Genomic DNA, 15983 nt, shown 5'->3' on the forward strand with positions numbered 1-15983 from the left:
ACAGTGTAAGCATATACACATGCCCACTCTTAGACAGCATGACAGCAGTGACTTTAACAATCTGCTGATTGCATGTTTTAAAATACTGTTAGATGTGGAGGTATTCTAAAAAGAGCTGTTTCCCTCGTGGTTGAATTGGAGACATTTAAGTGTCAAGCCTGTTTGTAAAAAAGTTTGAAGTAAAATGGATTCCTGCAATTGAAAAAGCCAACATTAGGTCTAAGTTATTATTTGAAGGTGCTGTCACAGGCTTTCTTGGTTTTTACCCTCCTCCTTTCATCTTTCTCTCATCCCTCGCTCCTCCTCCTACCTTCCCTCTCTCATTAGTGATGGTTGTGAGAGAGCGGAGAACAAAGCCTAGGCCCTGCCAATCGATCACAGAGCAGCACTATCAATCGACTGTCGGAGCACAGGTCTCCTCCATCTGCCCAGCGATTGACGAGTCTAAGATTGATGAGGAAGATTGTTGTGTCTCTCTGTGTGTTTCTGTGTTAATGCAACAGGGTGTGTCTTTATTTGAGACAGATTACAAAAGATTTAATCTTGTCTTGTTTGTCGCTGCACATTTTAATTAGTACTCTACTGAAAAATAAATTGGGGCCGGATCAAAAAGAACATTGTGTGTGTGTGTGTGTGTGTGTGTGTGTGTGTGTGTGTGTGTGTGTGTGTGTGTGTGTGTGTGTACACACATGCTCAGAGGTGTAACAAAACCCCCAGACATTGACAGATATTTTGTTTCAGGGGTTACTTTTACTCTGGCACTGTTTCTGCCCTGGCAGCAGTTAAACACACACACACACACACAGCTGAATTAAATCATACACTGGCATGAAGTCACACTTTACCCTGGCACGGTGTTGTTGCCTTTCAGTGCTGTGACTCATGCCAACGCTCTAATGGATGAATCCTGCAGCAGTCTGAACCAACATGGACGTGTGTGAGATTTGTATGTATGCATGTGTGTCTGTTTCAGCGTGTTATCAACTCGGTGTGTGTGTGTGTGTGTATGTGTGTCTATTTTCAAGGTGTTGTGCAAACATTGGGGATATGTGTCAAAGCTGGCCAGATGACTTGCCCTGGTTTCATCTTGAATTTCTGTGTGTCTCTCTGGGAGGCCGATGCTGCTACATTTGCATGAGAGAGGTTGTCAGACTAACACCTTTTCTTGTTTCTCCCCCTCGCTCCTTCCCCACTTGCCTCCTCATCCCGCTCTCTGTCTTCCTCCTGTGTCCACAGCTCTGATAGCCATAGGCCAGTACAGCAGTACCATAGAGACTGTGGATGCCGGCTGGTGTAAGGACATCACAGACCAGGGAGCCACACAAATTGCTCAGAGCAGCAAGTCTCTCCGCTACCTGGGCCTCATGAGATGTGACAAGGTAACAAGGCTCAGCCCATTATGTCTGCTGCTGTCTGCTTTCCTGACAGTACACTATACTGTATATGTGTGGCACACTCTGAAAGATGGAGATTTTTTTTGTGTGATATGTACTGCAAAACATGTTGGGGGTAATTTGCAGAAGAAGAAGAAAAATTGTCCATTTAATGATAATTATAAGTTGCAGCCGTACTTTAATACAGTTCTAATCACACTTTTTCTTGTGGGTGTGTGTATGCATGCCAGATTGCACACCTGTGTAGAACTAGGCAGTAATACAATATTTTTGTTATCAGAAAAATTAATTAATACAACCTTAAAATAGATATCACTGTAATAATACAAATATATGCAAAATATTTTTAAATCCAATATTGCCAAAAAGCAGCTCTGTTAAATAATGTGAATTAATGCCCATATTGGCCCAAGATACTGTACTTTAAGGAGACAGTTACCCTGGTATAAAAGGTATGAAAATTACTTATTTCTGTCATCTCATGGTATATATCTATTGCTTAACTCTGGGGCACACACATAAACATAAAGACACTATCAAACACAGCGTGTGGAGTAGCTAAGCCACTGTGTCCAGTATGTCCATTAGATCAGCCGGTTGGGGGACAACAGAAGTAAAGTGACATAATGACCCCTCTCAAACCTACTTGCCTCTGGGTCCGAGGGACGATCTTTCCAGAGTTACCCTCAAACTCTCATCTGATCTCTTACCCATCCAATCACTAACCTGATGGAAGCCCATTTAGTTGTAGTGCCATGGTAACAACTCCACCTCTTCATCTTTCCAATTGGTTCAGTGGAGCTCCTACCACACAGATGCAACCACTTAGTGTGAGATCATTCAGTCTGACATGAGTGGGATGAGGGCACACAAGAAAGGGAAAGTGAACAGCTGCCTTAACCCAGAACATTTAGCCTGTAGGCTTGTAATGTAGCGTGGTACACAACACAGGCCAATGCTGGTGGGCCTGCATATGGTGAGTGTAACAGTACGTTTTAATGAGCCTCTCGTTTTCAAATTGAGGCTAAATTTCACATTTGGGTTTCGGCCTAAACACATTTAAAAACCCCTGCTGTGCAGTTAAAAGTGCAAGTAGAAGTTGGCAGAGAAGATAAAGAGGGAGGAGAGATTTTGACTTATAGTGAAGGCCTTTCACCAGGTTGGGAACTCATCATTTTTATTTCTACATTATAAAATCAGTGATTTCTGCGTTGGGTGGCCTCAAAGTTGATCCTATAGATTTTTCTGATAAAAATGCCTGCCTTAAGATCGTTAACTGCAACAAGACCACCAGTGTATCATATATATATATATATATATATATATTTATGCTGCAATGAAATTAAAACATATGAGCGTCTGTCAGTGACCCCGTGCCTAAGGTCTTAGTGATGAAGCGCCATACTCAATTCACATTATTGCAGACGTGAATGTGTATCTATCATATTTATCTAAGTGTAATAAAGAGTAACTGCATTACATAGCAGGTGATCACTTAGATTCCATTTTCATTTAGTTCCCTCCTGCATCCCTGACTCAGTGACCCAACAATCGATATCTACAGCCATGCTAATAAAAAATCTGTCCTGGAATGACTTACATTATTACTGGAATAACACATTTTTAGAGTTTCTCTCCACCTTATGCTTTCATGCTCCTGCCCTCCCAATAAATAACTTCACCCGTCCCCCTGCTTTTATTTATCTTTCCGTCTCTTTCTTCAGATGTGATATTTATACTCATATTTTAGCCTGAAGGATAGAAAGATAAATAATTATTCTCCCTCTGCTCTGAAGGGGCAATTTGGGGATGGCATGAGCCAAATAAAGCTGTAATTGGTCTAATTAAAGTTGTAATGGAGTGTGAATCGAGCAGAGAGAAGAGTTTGACAGTTTCCAAGGTCAGGTACATTACCAGCTATGAATCACAGAATTAATTCACAGCATGCTTGACCTCTTCAACCATTTCTTGGTTTTTGAATCTTTCCAGTCCTAAATTTGTGTTTAGCGTTCAAATGAGCCTAGAGGACTGTTCAGGCCCGTGTGGGGAAAAAAACCTTTGTTGTTATGATACAATACAATATAAATTTATTGTCAGTTTCCACTAAAATTATTTTTGCATTCCAGAGCAGCTCCGCTAAAAAACAAAAAGAAAGTTACACACAGATTTTGGCAACAATTACACAAATAGTGCAAAGATGAAAACACATACACAGCCATGAAAGCAAAACATGTTTCATGGTATCCCTGGATTCACATCTTAATTGGCAACACACTGATTTTGGTTTAGCAGCAGGATAGACTGATGTATAAAAGAGTTCTGAAGTCTGCTGTATCTACCGAAGGGAAAAGTTGGTATTCAGGGTCAAAAGTTGGTATTTAGAGTTTAAAAGCAGCATGGAGTCAGAAGAGATGCTGTTAGCAACCCTAAGCTCTTCTTGTGGGTTGTTTGAAAGGAGTGTGTAACAGGTTGAACAATGTCAATAATCTTAGCAAGGATTTTGAGTTGATTGAAGTTATTGTTGGAAAAACAGGAATTGGTTCTTATTACCAAGGTCATGGAGAAAATAAGAGCTACAGAGCAAGTTAAAGAGGTAAAAAGGTGTTCTGCCTTTTCCAAACCTCTTATTCTTACTCTCTCTTTCCCTTACACCTCCTGCTTTCCTGTTAGCCTCTCCAGATTCTTCAGTCGCCTCAACTAAAGATCGCTGCTCCTGTTTATGCCACGACTATATAAAATATTAAAAAAATGTACATTTAGGAATTTACTGTACAGTCCTCTCCAAAAGAACTCGCAGTTAGGGGCTGGATATCTTCATCGAGTCCACTGTGACAGGCCCATTATTGGCTGTTTTCCAATTTGAGCATGTGACTTTTGTGTTGTAGAGCTCAACCCTTTGGCCACACTGCTGCCTAAGTTCCTGTTTTTGCTTGAGGATGTCAAGTGACTTCAAAAATCTGATCAAATTACACACTACATTTAGTAAAAAATAAATAAAAAAAAAATGGTTTTACTGTAATCTTTGTACCGATTTTAAGTGCTTCGGCCACGGTGTGGTGAACAACTTGATAGGTTTCAAAGCAGTTGTAATCTGTGTTTCACGCTGTGTCTTTGAAATGAACCAAATCAATATTTTAAAGTACTTTGGAAAAAAAAATGTAATATAGGATTCAATGTGGTTGTGATTTTCTTCTGGTTTGCATTTGACATTTCGGCCTCTAGCAATGTGATCATGCTTTATTTGTGTATCACAGCAGTAAAATCCAGAGGCATGTCCAATTCAATCCCAGGGCAAACTAATCTCATCTCTGCACTTAATGCAGTTCTGGGAAAACGCAGAAGCTGGGGGATAACTCTCAATTCCACTAGGTTCCCACATAATGAAAGTCTTGTGCAAATTACTTAACTTTAAATTTCTCTCAGCCACAGCATCTCTTCTTTATGTTGACAATTCCATTTGGATTTTTTTCCTCATGCCTCATTTTATTAAATTCTTCATTGTTTAAAATAAGATGCAAGGCATAGCTTTCTCTGTGAATCTCTTTGTGTCTTTCTTTCCTCAGCCTAGTGTTGATAGCATCAATGACCAGCATATAAGGTCAGCAGTAATTATTACATATTTCTTCTGTGCTCTTAAAGGGTAACTGCAGTTTTTTACAACCTGGACCCTATTATCCTATGTGTTGCTGCAATCGGCAGTGGCGAAACAAGCTTCAATGTAAGTGAATAGGGTAATGGTCCAGCTTGCACTCACCTTCACAAAAGTGCTTGTTTTGCCATTCACAGGCTCAGATTAATATTGTAAGTGTCTGACATCATTATGGAAAGGATCCCTTCGGAGATAGACCTTTAAAACCTCTTTGAAACCTTTCTGTTTAACCAGAAACCGCTCAGAAGCTGCTAGCGCTAAACCCACCAGACTCCATTTAAAAATACAATACTTTTTCCGCGTTTAGAGCCAACATATTTTCACATGTAAATTGGTAAACTGTGTATATTTTCAACTAAAACTAGAGTTGTTATGGTTGGAAAAGTGGCAAGACAACGCAAACAGCTTTTTGTAGTTATATTTACTTTCTGTCGACTTTGAATGAAGTGTACTTTTGCAGTGCTAAAATTATTGTATTTTTTACATGGAGTGTGGTGGGTTTAGCAAACGCAAATTTGTGGAGGTTTTTTTGTTTAAAAAAAAGGATCTTACTCTTTAACAGAAAGGCTGACCTCCTAAGAAATCCTTTCCATAATTTTCTCTGACACTTTAACTTACAATATTAATCTGAGCCTATCAGGGGCAAAACGAGTACTTTTGTGAAGGTAATACAAGCTGGACAATGGTCCTATCACTACTACCACTGGGTACTGGACCCATTTCAGAGACTGTTGTTCCCATCAGTCACTTAGACACAAAAATTAAGGCAAGGCAAGGTAGCTTTATTTGTATAGCACATTTCAGCAACATGCACGGCAATTCAAAGCGGTTTACATAAAATATTAAAATAGGGTCCATGTTGAAAAAAAACGGTTGTTACCCTTTTAAGTTGTTCAACAACTGTATTAAAGAATACTTTCTATTATAAAACATAAGACAAGAACAGGGATATATTCCAGGCAAAACCACTTTACTTTAGAATGCGTTCTCTAGATTTGGATGGTATTTTCTTTCATTTTTCTTACACTCTTACGTTGACCCTTAACATTCTTCATTTGTTTAGCTCATACCCAGGATGTACACACTTGAGGACCCATCTCAATATTTACTTGCTTGTGCTTTGGCAGATAGTTTTTTCTAGTAAGAGTTGTGTTGACAGTGTTTTGGACATATTACAAATATTCCAAAGGTAATATTTCCCTTACAAGGACTTTGCTTCGTTTCTGTTCAGGATGTGTATGTTGCAGGAATTTAGTACAAATAGCTGCCACGCAGGTAGAACAAACTGGCTAGTACAAATGTCACCGTAAAGAACACACCTCTTCAGCTATTCATAGCATTACCAGCATCAGGGTTAGTCTAAACCTGTCTGCCTTACAGATGTTCAGGTAACCTCTGCAGCCTCCATTCGGCTATTTGAAATAAATCATGGTTTAAGTTTCTCTCAATTTCTTCTTCTCTCCCTCCCTCACTTTTTTTCCTTCTCCCCCACAAAGCTTCCTTCCACACTAAGTGATGTGGAGTTAGGTTTCAGACTGGGTCCCGTCAGTCTTAGACAAATACAGTCTTGTGATAACCTTGACACACAGTGCGGACAACCCAGTCAGCTTTCCGCCTCGGCAGCGCTGCTCGGCCTGTGTAAATTTGTTTGGAATTGTCAAAACGCTAGGAATTTTAATGTAACAGCTTCCCGGAATGTCGCAGGACTTAGAACGTGTAGAATTCATTTAAGACCTGTTAACAGGATCCAGCTGGCTCTCCTCATGTGGAGCAGTGTGAGAGATTGATTTCCTTCGTCACAGTTTATACAAACGTGCTTCCGTACTGTATACATTTTAATGCCAGGCAGCCTGAATTTTGTATCCACTGCTATGTGGACTTTGACTGCCATTTTGGAAGTTGAGATTTTCTTTAAACTCTGTGCAAACACAGACCTAGCACAAGCACAGATCTGAGTGAAGTCCATTTGTCAGAAATGTTATTATATAGACTCCTTTCAGTAGCTGGTTGACATACGTTTGTAACATTAAGGAATGTGTACGTTCGTCCCACTGACTTTTTTCTTTCCTGTCTGTCTGAAGGATTTCCTTTGTGTCTCAGTGTGGTAATACATGCTCAAATACGACGTGTCTGTGTGTGACAGTGTGTGCTCTCTGAGAAGAATTTATGTTATTTGCTGTTAACACAGCTTATAATAGAGCATTGAAATCAGAACCCCTCCAGGCCTAGGCAAATGTCGTGCTCCGTCTGCCTCAAATGATTACACCCCTCTGCCCTTAGGGCCAAACTACCCTGTTCTGAACAGGGGAAAAGAATGCGATTGATCCAGACTCACCCAAAAATAATCAAATCACTTCATGAATGAAGTATTCAGCTTAAAGACTCAAGGAAAAAGTGCCTAATCTTCTGAAAAAACGGATCCTTGGCGTTGCCGCATATGTTGGTGTGTACTGTTTGTCCGTAAAAGGCCCGCCTCCCCAGAGTTTTCTGTTAAACGTTAGATCCTCTCCGTGGGAAGAAATTTATCTTTCTGCACTTTCACAAACACAATGGAACATGATGTATTAATCCAGGCCAAGTTTACGAGTAGTGAAATTCAGTGCACTGAGGTAATTTTCAGCTAAAATTATGGCAACGTAGTAACAATATTCTGGGCAGACACTGAGACGCTGAAATACAAACACACATAAACATGTCAAACTCACACAAATCCACCAAATGCTAATGCTGTAACATGTATAGCTTTTTTTTGGCAAACCACAAAGTTAAAACAAGTGTCCAGACACAGGGACAGGGATCCAGCTGTTTTGATTTGTGCCAAAACACACTAGAGTGTAACTAGTTGTGTTCCTTATCTTGACACTGTTTTCATATGTCTCCTATATGCGTTAAGTTGCTGTTTTCTATAATGGGTCCTCCTGGCCGCTATCATAATTTAACATTCTCTGTTGATGTATTACATGAAATTATTCAGCCTTATTGGAATGTTTTCTTTTGAAACATTTTTACAGCTTGTTCACATGTACGTCTTTTGTCCTCTCCTCTCATCTCATCTCCTCTTGTCCATTCCTGCTCCTTCCCCACCTTTGCTTCTTTTCCACTACTTCATTAAAGTGAAAACAAATGGGCAGTCCAGGTTGTGAAACAGAGAGGGAAGTAAACTCACACTGTCAGCACGATGCTGGACTAAGAAAATAATGACACTGACTGCTACTGGCCCCTTCAGGGAAAGCTGGTGGAGAGAGCAAGACTTTTCATAGTAATGGAGGACATGAAGGGAGAGAAAGTAAAATGAGGTGTCCTTGAGGGGGGGAAAAAAGAACGGGCAAAAACGAATGACAGAAAATAAAAGTAAAATGAGATAAAAGGAAACAATGGAATGAATGCTGGCTAATGACTTTACAAATGACCCCCAACAAGTGTTTTGTGTAAGCAGTTTTGAGGTGTGCTCCCATTACCTGAACTGAGGGGGGAGCAGCGTTTAGGGAACAGGTATGAGGACTGCTGAACCCCCCGGATAGAGCAACCAGACAGACCTTGTTAAAAGAACAGACATCCAAATCAATATAGTCGTTCCACTGGTGCATCCAGCTGCCGGGGACTATACACAGATAGGCACGGCACAGCAATTTGCAGACATAAACAAGGGCCTAATTGTTCAGGGGCTGGAGGTTTAGAGTGAGGAAAACAAAGATGAAGCATAGTGAAGAGTTAGGAGGCATTTTAACGCTCATTTAGGAAATGAGAGTTTGGAGTTCAGCAAAACTTTCTCTGATGTTATTGTGAACGGCAGGGATTCTTCGTTTAAAGGCTGGTAAAGCGAAGGGGAATTAGAAGAAAAATACCGAATGGGCAGCATCAAGTGCACGACAGGCGGGTTCTCTGGTTCCTTATTTTCCAGGCTTTGGTCAGACTTGAATGTTCAAAGTCGAGAAAGTAGTTTGAAAGAGTCATTTGCTGTTTGTGATTTTCAGTGTAATCTTGGAGTCTCATCCCACACAGAAGAGCTGTATTGATTGGCGGTCTTAACCGAAGCCGCCTACTGATCATCCCTTCATCTTGTTTCTAAAGGGCACAAGCTAGGGACAGTGAAGAAGAGAGGGCGAAATAAAGGGAGAAATCGACGGAGTTCACTGAGTATCTGAAGGGAATCACAGAATTGCCCTTCAAAACAAAAATCTACACACACATGTAAACCTGACCTGGCCTGGTTCACATACACTCCCATAGCTTTTCTTTCCAGACCTCACTCAGATCTTATTTTTACCCCCTTTCCCTCTTTTTACCTCTCTGTTCCTCCCTCCCTTACCCTCCTCTAACCAAGGACATCCAAGGTTGTTTGAATTTTGGATGCTGCTCACATATTTTGTTCATTCACTTGATTAATTCAAGTTGGCCCTCTGTCTTGTCTTTCGGCCTTCTCCCCACCCTTTTTTCTCCTCCTCTTCCTCCTCTATCTCCCTCATCCAGTGCTGTTTACTCATCACAATGGAGGTCAACATAATCTCATGGAGTCATGGACAGACAGTAGACACGACTCAGTGTGGCCTCAATACTCAGACTTGCCAATCCTGATATGATTTTGGGCAATTTTCATCGGCCGTTTTCAGCCTGCCATCGCGTGTCTGACTACATTGGTGATGAATTAGCTATTTAATGCTAATGACAATGAAGCCTCCTTACTAAATGTTATGCCTGTACTAATTTAATACATCCAGATAAGCTTGGGACATTTTTGGGAGGTATTGATTAAGCCGCTGATTGATGTCCAGCTTTATAATGGATTGGAAACAGAGTAGCCAGTGGGTGTAAAGAGCTTTTGCAGAGGAAAGGTGTGTTGCCAGAAACAGTGTCCCTATGACCTGTGGCTGCTTATTGAACATTTGAGGGAAAAACAGTTTTCACCCAAGAGCAAAAAAAAGAAAGAAAACCTCATCATCGGGCTGTCAAGTGCTTGTACTGACAGTAAAGAGAACAAAGGCTGAAATCTCTATACCAGTGGTGTTTTGTTGAGTTTTCAAATACAGAAGAGCTGGCCTTTAATTGCAGGTTTCTCATTCGATTATTCAGAATTAACGCATAATTCAGAATTATCACTCTGCAGTAGGTGGTGTCCACACGTGAGGCTTGCAGATGAGGTCACTGAACGTTGTGTAACTCTGACTAGTGCTCTACGGTGTGGTTAAATATAATCATTTTCATATCTTGATAACGATATGTATTACAATAAAGGTTTTAAGGTAACTCAATAAATAAATTGTCAATATGAAATAACCACATGGCGAAGCCTGTGTGTATACTCAGTGAATTAAATACTATTACCAATTTTATTAAGAACTTCAGTGCAAAATAAACAAAGCTTCGTCCAAATGACATAAATATGACCGTTATGCAGTTCGGCCACTGTTTTTTTTAAACATTGCAATAGAAACAATATAGAAAAATATATATTCCATAGGCATTTTTGAATTGTTTATATATATATATCGCTGTATTGCCCAGCCCTAACTGACAATTTTACAAATCTAATCCAAGCTCTCCTCTAAAGAGTCACCATGAATTTTATATCCTGGTTGCCTTTCAAAGGATAGGGTCAAGCTGTCCTTATTCTTTATTTATGCTGAAGAACAAGGGAGTCATGCAAGGCAAAAACATAAAGCACAGTAGCTCTGTTGTGATTATCTTTAAGGAATTCTGCGTGGATCTGACCTCTGGTAAGCCGCTCTGGAATGTGTCCCTATAGAGTGTCTGGATGTGTGTGTTTGTGTGTGTTCACCTTACTGCATTGGGCTTTTTGGCATTTAACGAGGACGAAGTGGTCCGAGTTTACAGGGCATTCAACAGGTCTCTTATTATCTTGTTTGCACTCTCCCCCCCCCCCCCCCCCCCCCCCCCCCCCCACTGACAACTATATATGACCTCGACTGGGACATGAGCTCACCATCCCTGTCTCTGGTTGTCTCTCTGTGTTTGTCGCTCTGTCTCAACACCTTTGTCCATTTCTTTCCCCTGCACTCTTTCTATTTCTCTTTGTGTTTGTATTACCAATGCCATCAATTTAAATACTGAGCATTCAAAGTCGAGTCATGCTAAAGGTTGTTTGTTGGACAGCTGGATTTATTTTTACTCCAAGTTTGTTATCTATTTGTCGGATTCACTGTGTGTGGTAAAAGAGCTGAGAGCAGAGGGTCCCCACTGGTCCAAAACTGTGGACCCAATCCGAAACATACCGTGGCAAAACCCAGCTGGACCCAAAATGCATAAATTAATATAAGGATAAATAAATAATAAATACTATGATTCATAAAGAAAACCCATCTGCATAGGACTTAAGGACAGTCATTCAGAAGTAGATCCAAAATGTGGTCGACTCCAACAGACCACTTTACTTTTCATCTTCATTTTCATCTTTTCAGCTTTACAAACCACATCTTCTGTGATCAGAGCTAATAGAGAGACCACGGGGGTCTACACGGGTGTTCGACATATTGACCCACCCCCCTAAGATCTACTACAATAGAATGGGACCCTACCTGGACTCAATCACTGAACATCATTTTGATCCGGACTGATTTGGCCAATTGGTAACTAGGAACTATTGATAACTCTTTAAGAGGAGCGTATCATTTATTTTATCGGATGATACTATGTGTATGGCGTATTAAGTGAAAAGATGAATACATTTATTGTATGATAATATCATATAACCTACTGTACCTTTTTTGTAAGTCAAAGGTTCTTTGTGGATGCACCCGTATTCTGGTTACAGTTTTTCTTTACTCCAGATCAATAAAGCATCATTTCAGGCTGTGGTGTGGCATGTTATACCCTTATAGAACTTACTTAGAAGTATTAAATGCACTGTGATTGCTACCAGAACATCAAATGAAACTATCCAAGGCTTATCAGATTAAACTAGCTTTATTTTAGTTCTACCAGATAGATTTAGCTGTGATAGCGTTTAACCAAGACAAACAAATACATTGTAAAAAAGCCTCTTGAGTTATGGAATGTTTTCCTCCAGTCTGCAGAGTTAAGATGCCGGCGTAAAAAGCGGTATTGGGCTGAGCCTTGTACACATTCCTTAAGTTACCTTTGTCACGCGTGATGGAGTGTGGGGTTTACAAACCTGGCCTCCAGAATCTCTTTTTCTGACCCTGTACAGTTGAGCCTCCATTCCTCTGTGTGTGTGTGTGTGTGTGTGTGTGTGTGTGTGTGTGTGTGTGTGTGTGTGTGTGTGTGTGTGTGTGTGTGTGTGTGTGTGTGAGAGAGAGAGAGAGAGTGTGTGTGTGTGTGAGAGTGTATGCACTGACACCCTGCTTTCCAGTTGTGCTGCTTTGTGATACTGTGCAGGGATGAGTGTGTGAGCGGGACCAGACCTCAGTTGTAGCAAGCGGTGCCTGACCTGGTTTCTAAAAGTACGTTCAGAGCCATGCACTGCAGATCTTTTGTGAGGGTTGCTTGGCTTTCTGAGACAAAATCAAAATGTTTGAGCTCAGGCTTTTCTCGGTTAAGAGCAGTCTATTCCTTAAGCTTCCAAGCCAATGCATCGATAGTTCATTTAGAAATAGTGAATCCTTTAGAATAAGTTTGTGGCGATCTCTTTTCTGTCCTTACACTTCTGAAATCCTCTGATTTCTTTCCTTTCTTTTCTATTCATTCCACTTCCCCCTACTTCTTTCTACCTCTTATCCGAGACGGAGAACTATTTTTCAGTTGTCCAGTCACTCGTTTAGAAACTTTACTACTGGGGCTTTTCCTCTAAGCAGTTTAAAGAAGCCTATAAATCTGTCCTGTTTGAATCCAGACTTGTTTAAGCTGCCTTTTACTAAGCATCTGATGCACTGCATTCTTCTGCTGCCTAAACAGGCTTTTTAAACATTTACCCCAAATGTAGTTACTGGTTGACTGATACACTCTCTACATGGAAGTAGACAGGGAATGGGGGTATCTGTCTCTCTTTATGGGCCTGGGACTAGCAATGACTGCCACATGGCCAAAGAAAAGTAGAAAGACAAAAAGAACCCTGCAGACTTGTGCTCAATTTAATAAAAACACAGAGGAAATAAAAAGAAATAGGGTAATTTTCCATATTCCGTATTCATTTAAATTCAGTTCTAAATAGTTCAATATCAAAAGTCAAAGTTTTGTTGCTTTTTTCAAAGGCATTGTACAGTACAATACAGCCCTCAGTGGGTTTGATATATTCAGAACGGGCAAAAGGCAATATTTTTAACTCTCTCCCTCTCTCTTTATTCCATTTCCTTCTCTTGATTGCTTGAAGCACTCAGAGGGTGTTCTCACTATGCCAGTCTAATATGATATGCATCTTTGTGTTTGTGTATCTGCTTATCGATTTACGACCCTGTTCTTCTTTTCCCCACTGAGAATGTGAACTGCTGCATTAGTCATCTTTACGACGTTTTTCTACGGCGCTGCTTACTAGTGGGAAGGTCCCAGCGCTTGCGGTAAATGTATATCTTACAATAAATATCTTAAAAAAGAGCTCACCTTTAAGAAAGAGAGCACCTAAGAGCACCCCCAGCAGAGAGCAGAGGTCATCTCTGGAACTCGCCAACACTTACCTTCAGCCCTCACATCAACTGCTGCTCACGCACTTACAACACTGTAAACTATTCATGTTTACCGTACAGCATGTTTGAACAAAAGGTGCTTTTTATCAGACATGCATGTTTTTGTTTTCCCCTCATTTCTCTCTCTCGCCCTCTCGTAAACCCTGACAAAGGCACATTACCCGTCACCACGCATTACTCCGCACTTAGATCTACAGGGCTGCGTCTTTGATGTTAAAATGGGGGAAAATATCATAAGTATAGGCCTCGCTCCAGATAGCAGTGGCTGCACTCCCAGATGCTTCTCAAAGATTAGAATCATCAGTGAGTAGTGAGTCTGCTCTATCGCTCTATATGGCTCTCCGACAGACTTGGCAGCAGGTTGGGAGGAGGGGTTGTACAGTACAGTACAGTACAGTACACTAGAGGAGGACTCCGTGGGGTAAAAAAAACCTCCTTGCCTGAGCTGTATTTTGAAAGCACCATTCCTGACACCAGAGGACCCAGAGTTTTCCTGTAGCATGTTTAAGCCCATGTTGCCTAGCAACGACATTTCTTTAAGCACAGTTTTGCCCCAGCCAAAATTACACTCTAGCAAGAAACTGCTGAATCACCAGTTTTCAATAAGTCACTGGCACAACCGCTCCAACCAGACGACTACCCTATACTCTGCCAGGCAGTTACCCGCAGCCTTTGGTCTGACCTTCATGTCTAACATCAGCTCGGAGCCGCAAATACCAAGCAGGTGTGGTGATGTCATCACATCTCGTTCAACATACCACAGAGCCATGCATAGGGCACAGAGCCTTGTTCTGGAAGCATTGTAGCTGTGAACTCTGGGAACTTGCTAGGAGAGGGTTTTCCTACAAAGAAGGCAGTTGTTTTTAGCCCTGAAGAGATTTATAGTAACGCAGTGGAGCAGAGTTAATGGACGCTGTGATGTATAAATGCATCTGTCAACTGATTTTCCGTCAACAAGATTTTCTGTCCACCAGCGATAAATATTTTTAAAAATGAGCGCAGGCATATGTCATTCTAAGATGCCAATTAATTAATCAAGAAACAAGGAGTTTCTGTGCTGCTTTATAACCATTTAAAATGCATACAGGCTTGGATTTGATAAATGGTAAAATCATTTTTATTCAAGCTTGATTGGCTTTTGCCTCTGCCATAACAAGATTTGAATTCCACTCGTTTGAAGCCTGTTGCATGTGACAGTAATTACATACAAAAAAACTTAAAAATGTTTTGCAATGTTTTTACTGCACACACAAAGTAGTATCAACAAGGTCAGTAAAACAGTTATTCTTGTCATGATTTTGATCAAATTGATCTTGTTGGAACTCAAACATTTAGTGTTGCCGCAACCAGCAATTATGAAATGATTCAGCTCTTTGATTGGGAGTCATTTTGTGTGAGCCTTGTTTGCTCCGCAAGTGGAGCTGCAGTAAATTAGCATTAATGAATGTTATAGCCTCCCATCACATTGACAGGTCTATTCTTTAGATCTGTTTTAATTGTAATTAAGCCCTGATTAACGAGCTGGGGGATATTTCATTCTCTTTTCAAGAATATACTATAATATGTTATGAAGGCAATCAGGGGTTTGTCATTTTAGCTGCTAATGAGGCTCAGCTAGATGTCAAAACAAAGCTAACTTAGTAGCAGCATTTGGAGGCCTTGGTTAAGCAGCTTTTCTGCCCATGCCTTGGTCCTTTGAGAAAGCAACATGTGTAGGCAAACTACAGGTGTTTGTCTGGAAACACCCCGTGGGTTAGAGCTTAAGACGCTGACCATGAACTGCAACATCCCCGGTTAAAATCTGGCTGTTCACTTCCTTCATTTCCTGTCATCTTTCCACTACCACTACTTAACCCTTGTGCTGTCCTCCGGGTCCCAGAGATCCCCCTGTATTCAGTTGTATTATTCTGCCACCGTGGCCCCGTCCACCGGGGTCCCACCGACCCGTCCTTCACTCGAATGCACATCCCACTACCCTCATCTGGTCCTCCGGGGTCACTGTGACCCGACGAACGAGGCGGGATTGTGGTGGAACATACGTATAAATAAACAAGGGTCTCCGAGACCCAAAGGGGAAGGCCATGGCGGTTGATATTAAATGAAAAAGGCCCTGGGGCCCCCGAAGCACAAAATGTTAATGCGCTTAATGTTGATACGCTAATACAAAATGTAAATAGAAAATAGTAGTGTAATAAAAAAAAAATTAAAATCCAGGTGTTAGGTTGATCCTGCATCACATAAAAGCCAGTCTTGCATTGCCAGACCTGTCGCCACACCTCTGCGGAAAGGAAAGGTCTGGCCAGTCCTCACGGCATTCTGGGATAGGAGAAAAATGTGCTCTGGTTT

At 41.0% G+C, this 15983-nt stretch overlaps 1 protein-coding gene across 2 annotated transcripts in view; it reads left to right on the forward strand.

The window, feature by feature from the left end:
• fbxl17 (F-box and leucine-rich repeat protein 17) overlaps positions 1–15983 on the forward strand; it is a 229095-nt gene that overhangs the window by 203097 nt on the left and 10015 nt on the right. For both annotated transcript variants that reach the window (XM_034872160.1, XM_034872159.1), the window contains exon 10: positions 1237–1379. In XM_034872160.1, coding sequence (XP_034728051.1) covers positions 1237–1379 — 143 coding nt within the window. The remainder of the gene's footprint in view (positions 1–1236; positions 1380–15983) is intronic.

Source organism: Etheostoma cragini, chromosome 5 (assembly GCF_013103735.1).
Source record: "Etheostoma cragini isolate CJK2018 chromosome 5, CSU_Ecrag_1.0, whole genome shotgun sequence".
Lineage (NCBI taxonomy): Eukaryota > Metazoa > Chordata > Actinopteri > Perciformes > Percidae > Etheostoma > Etheostoma cragini.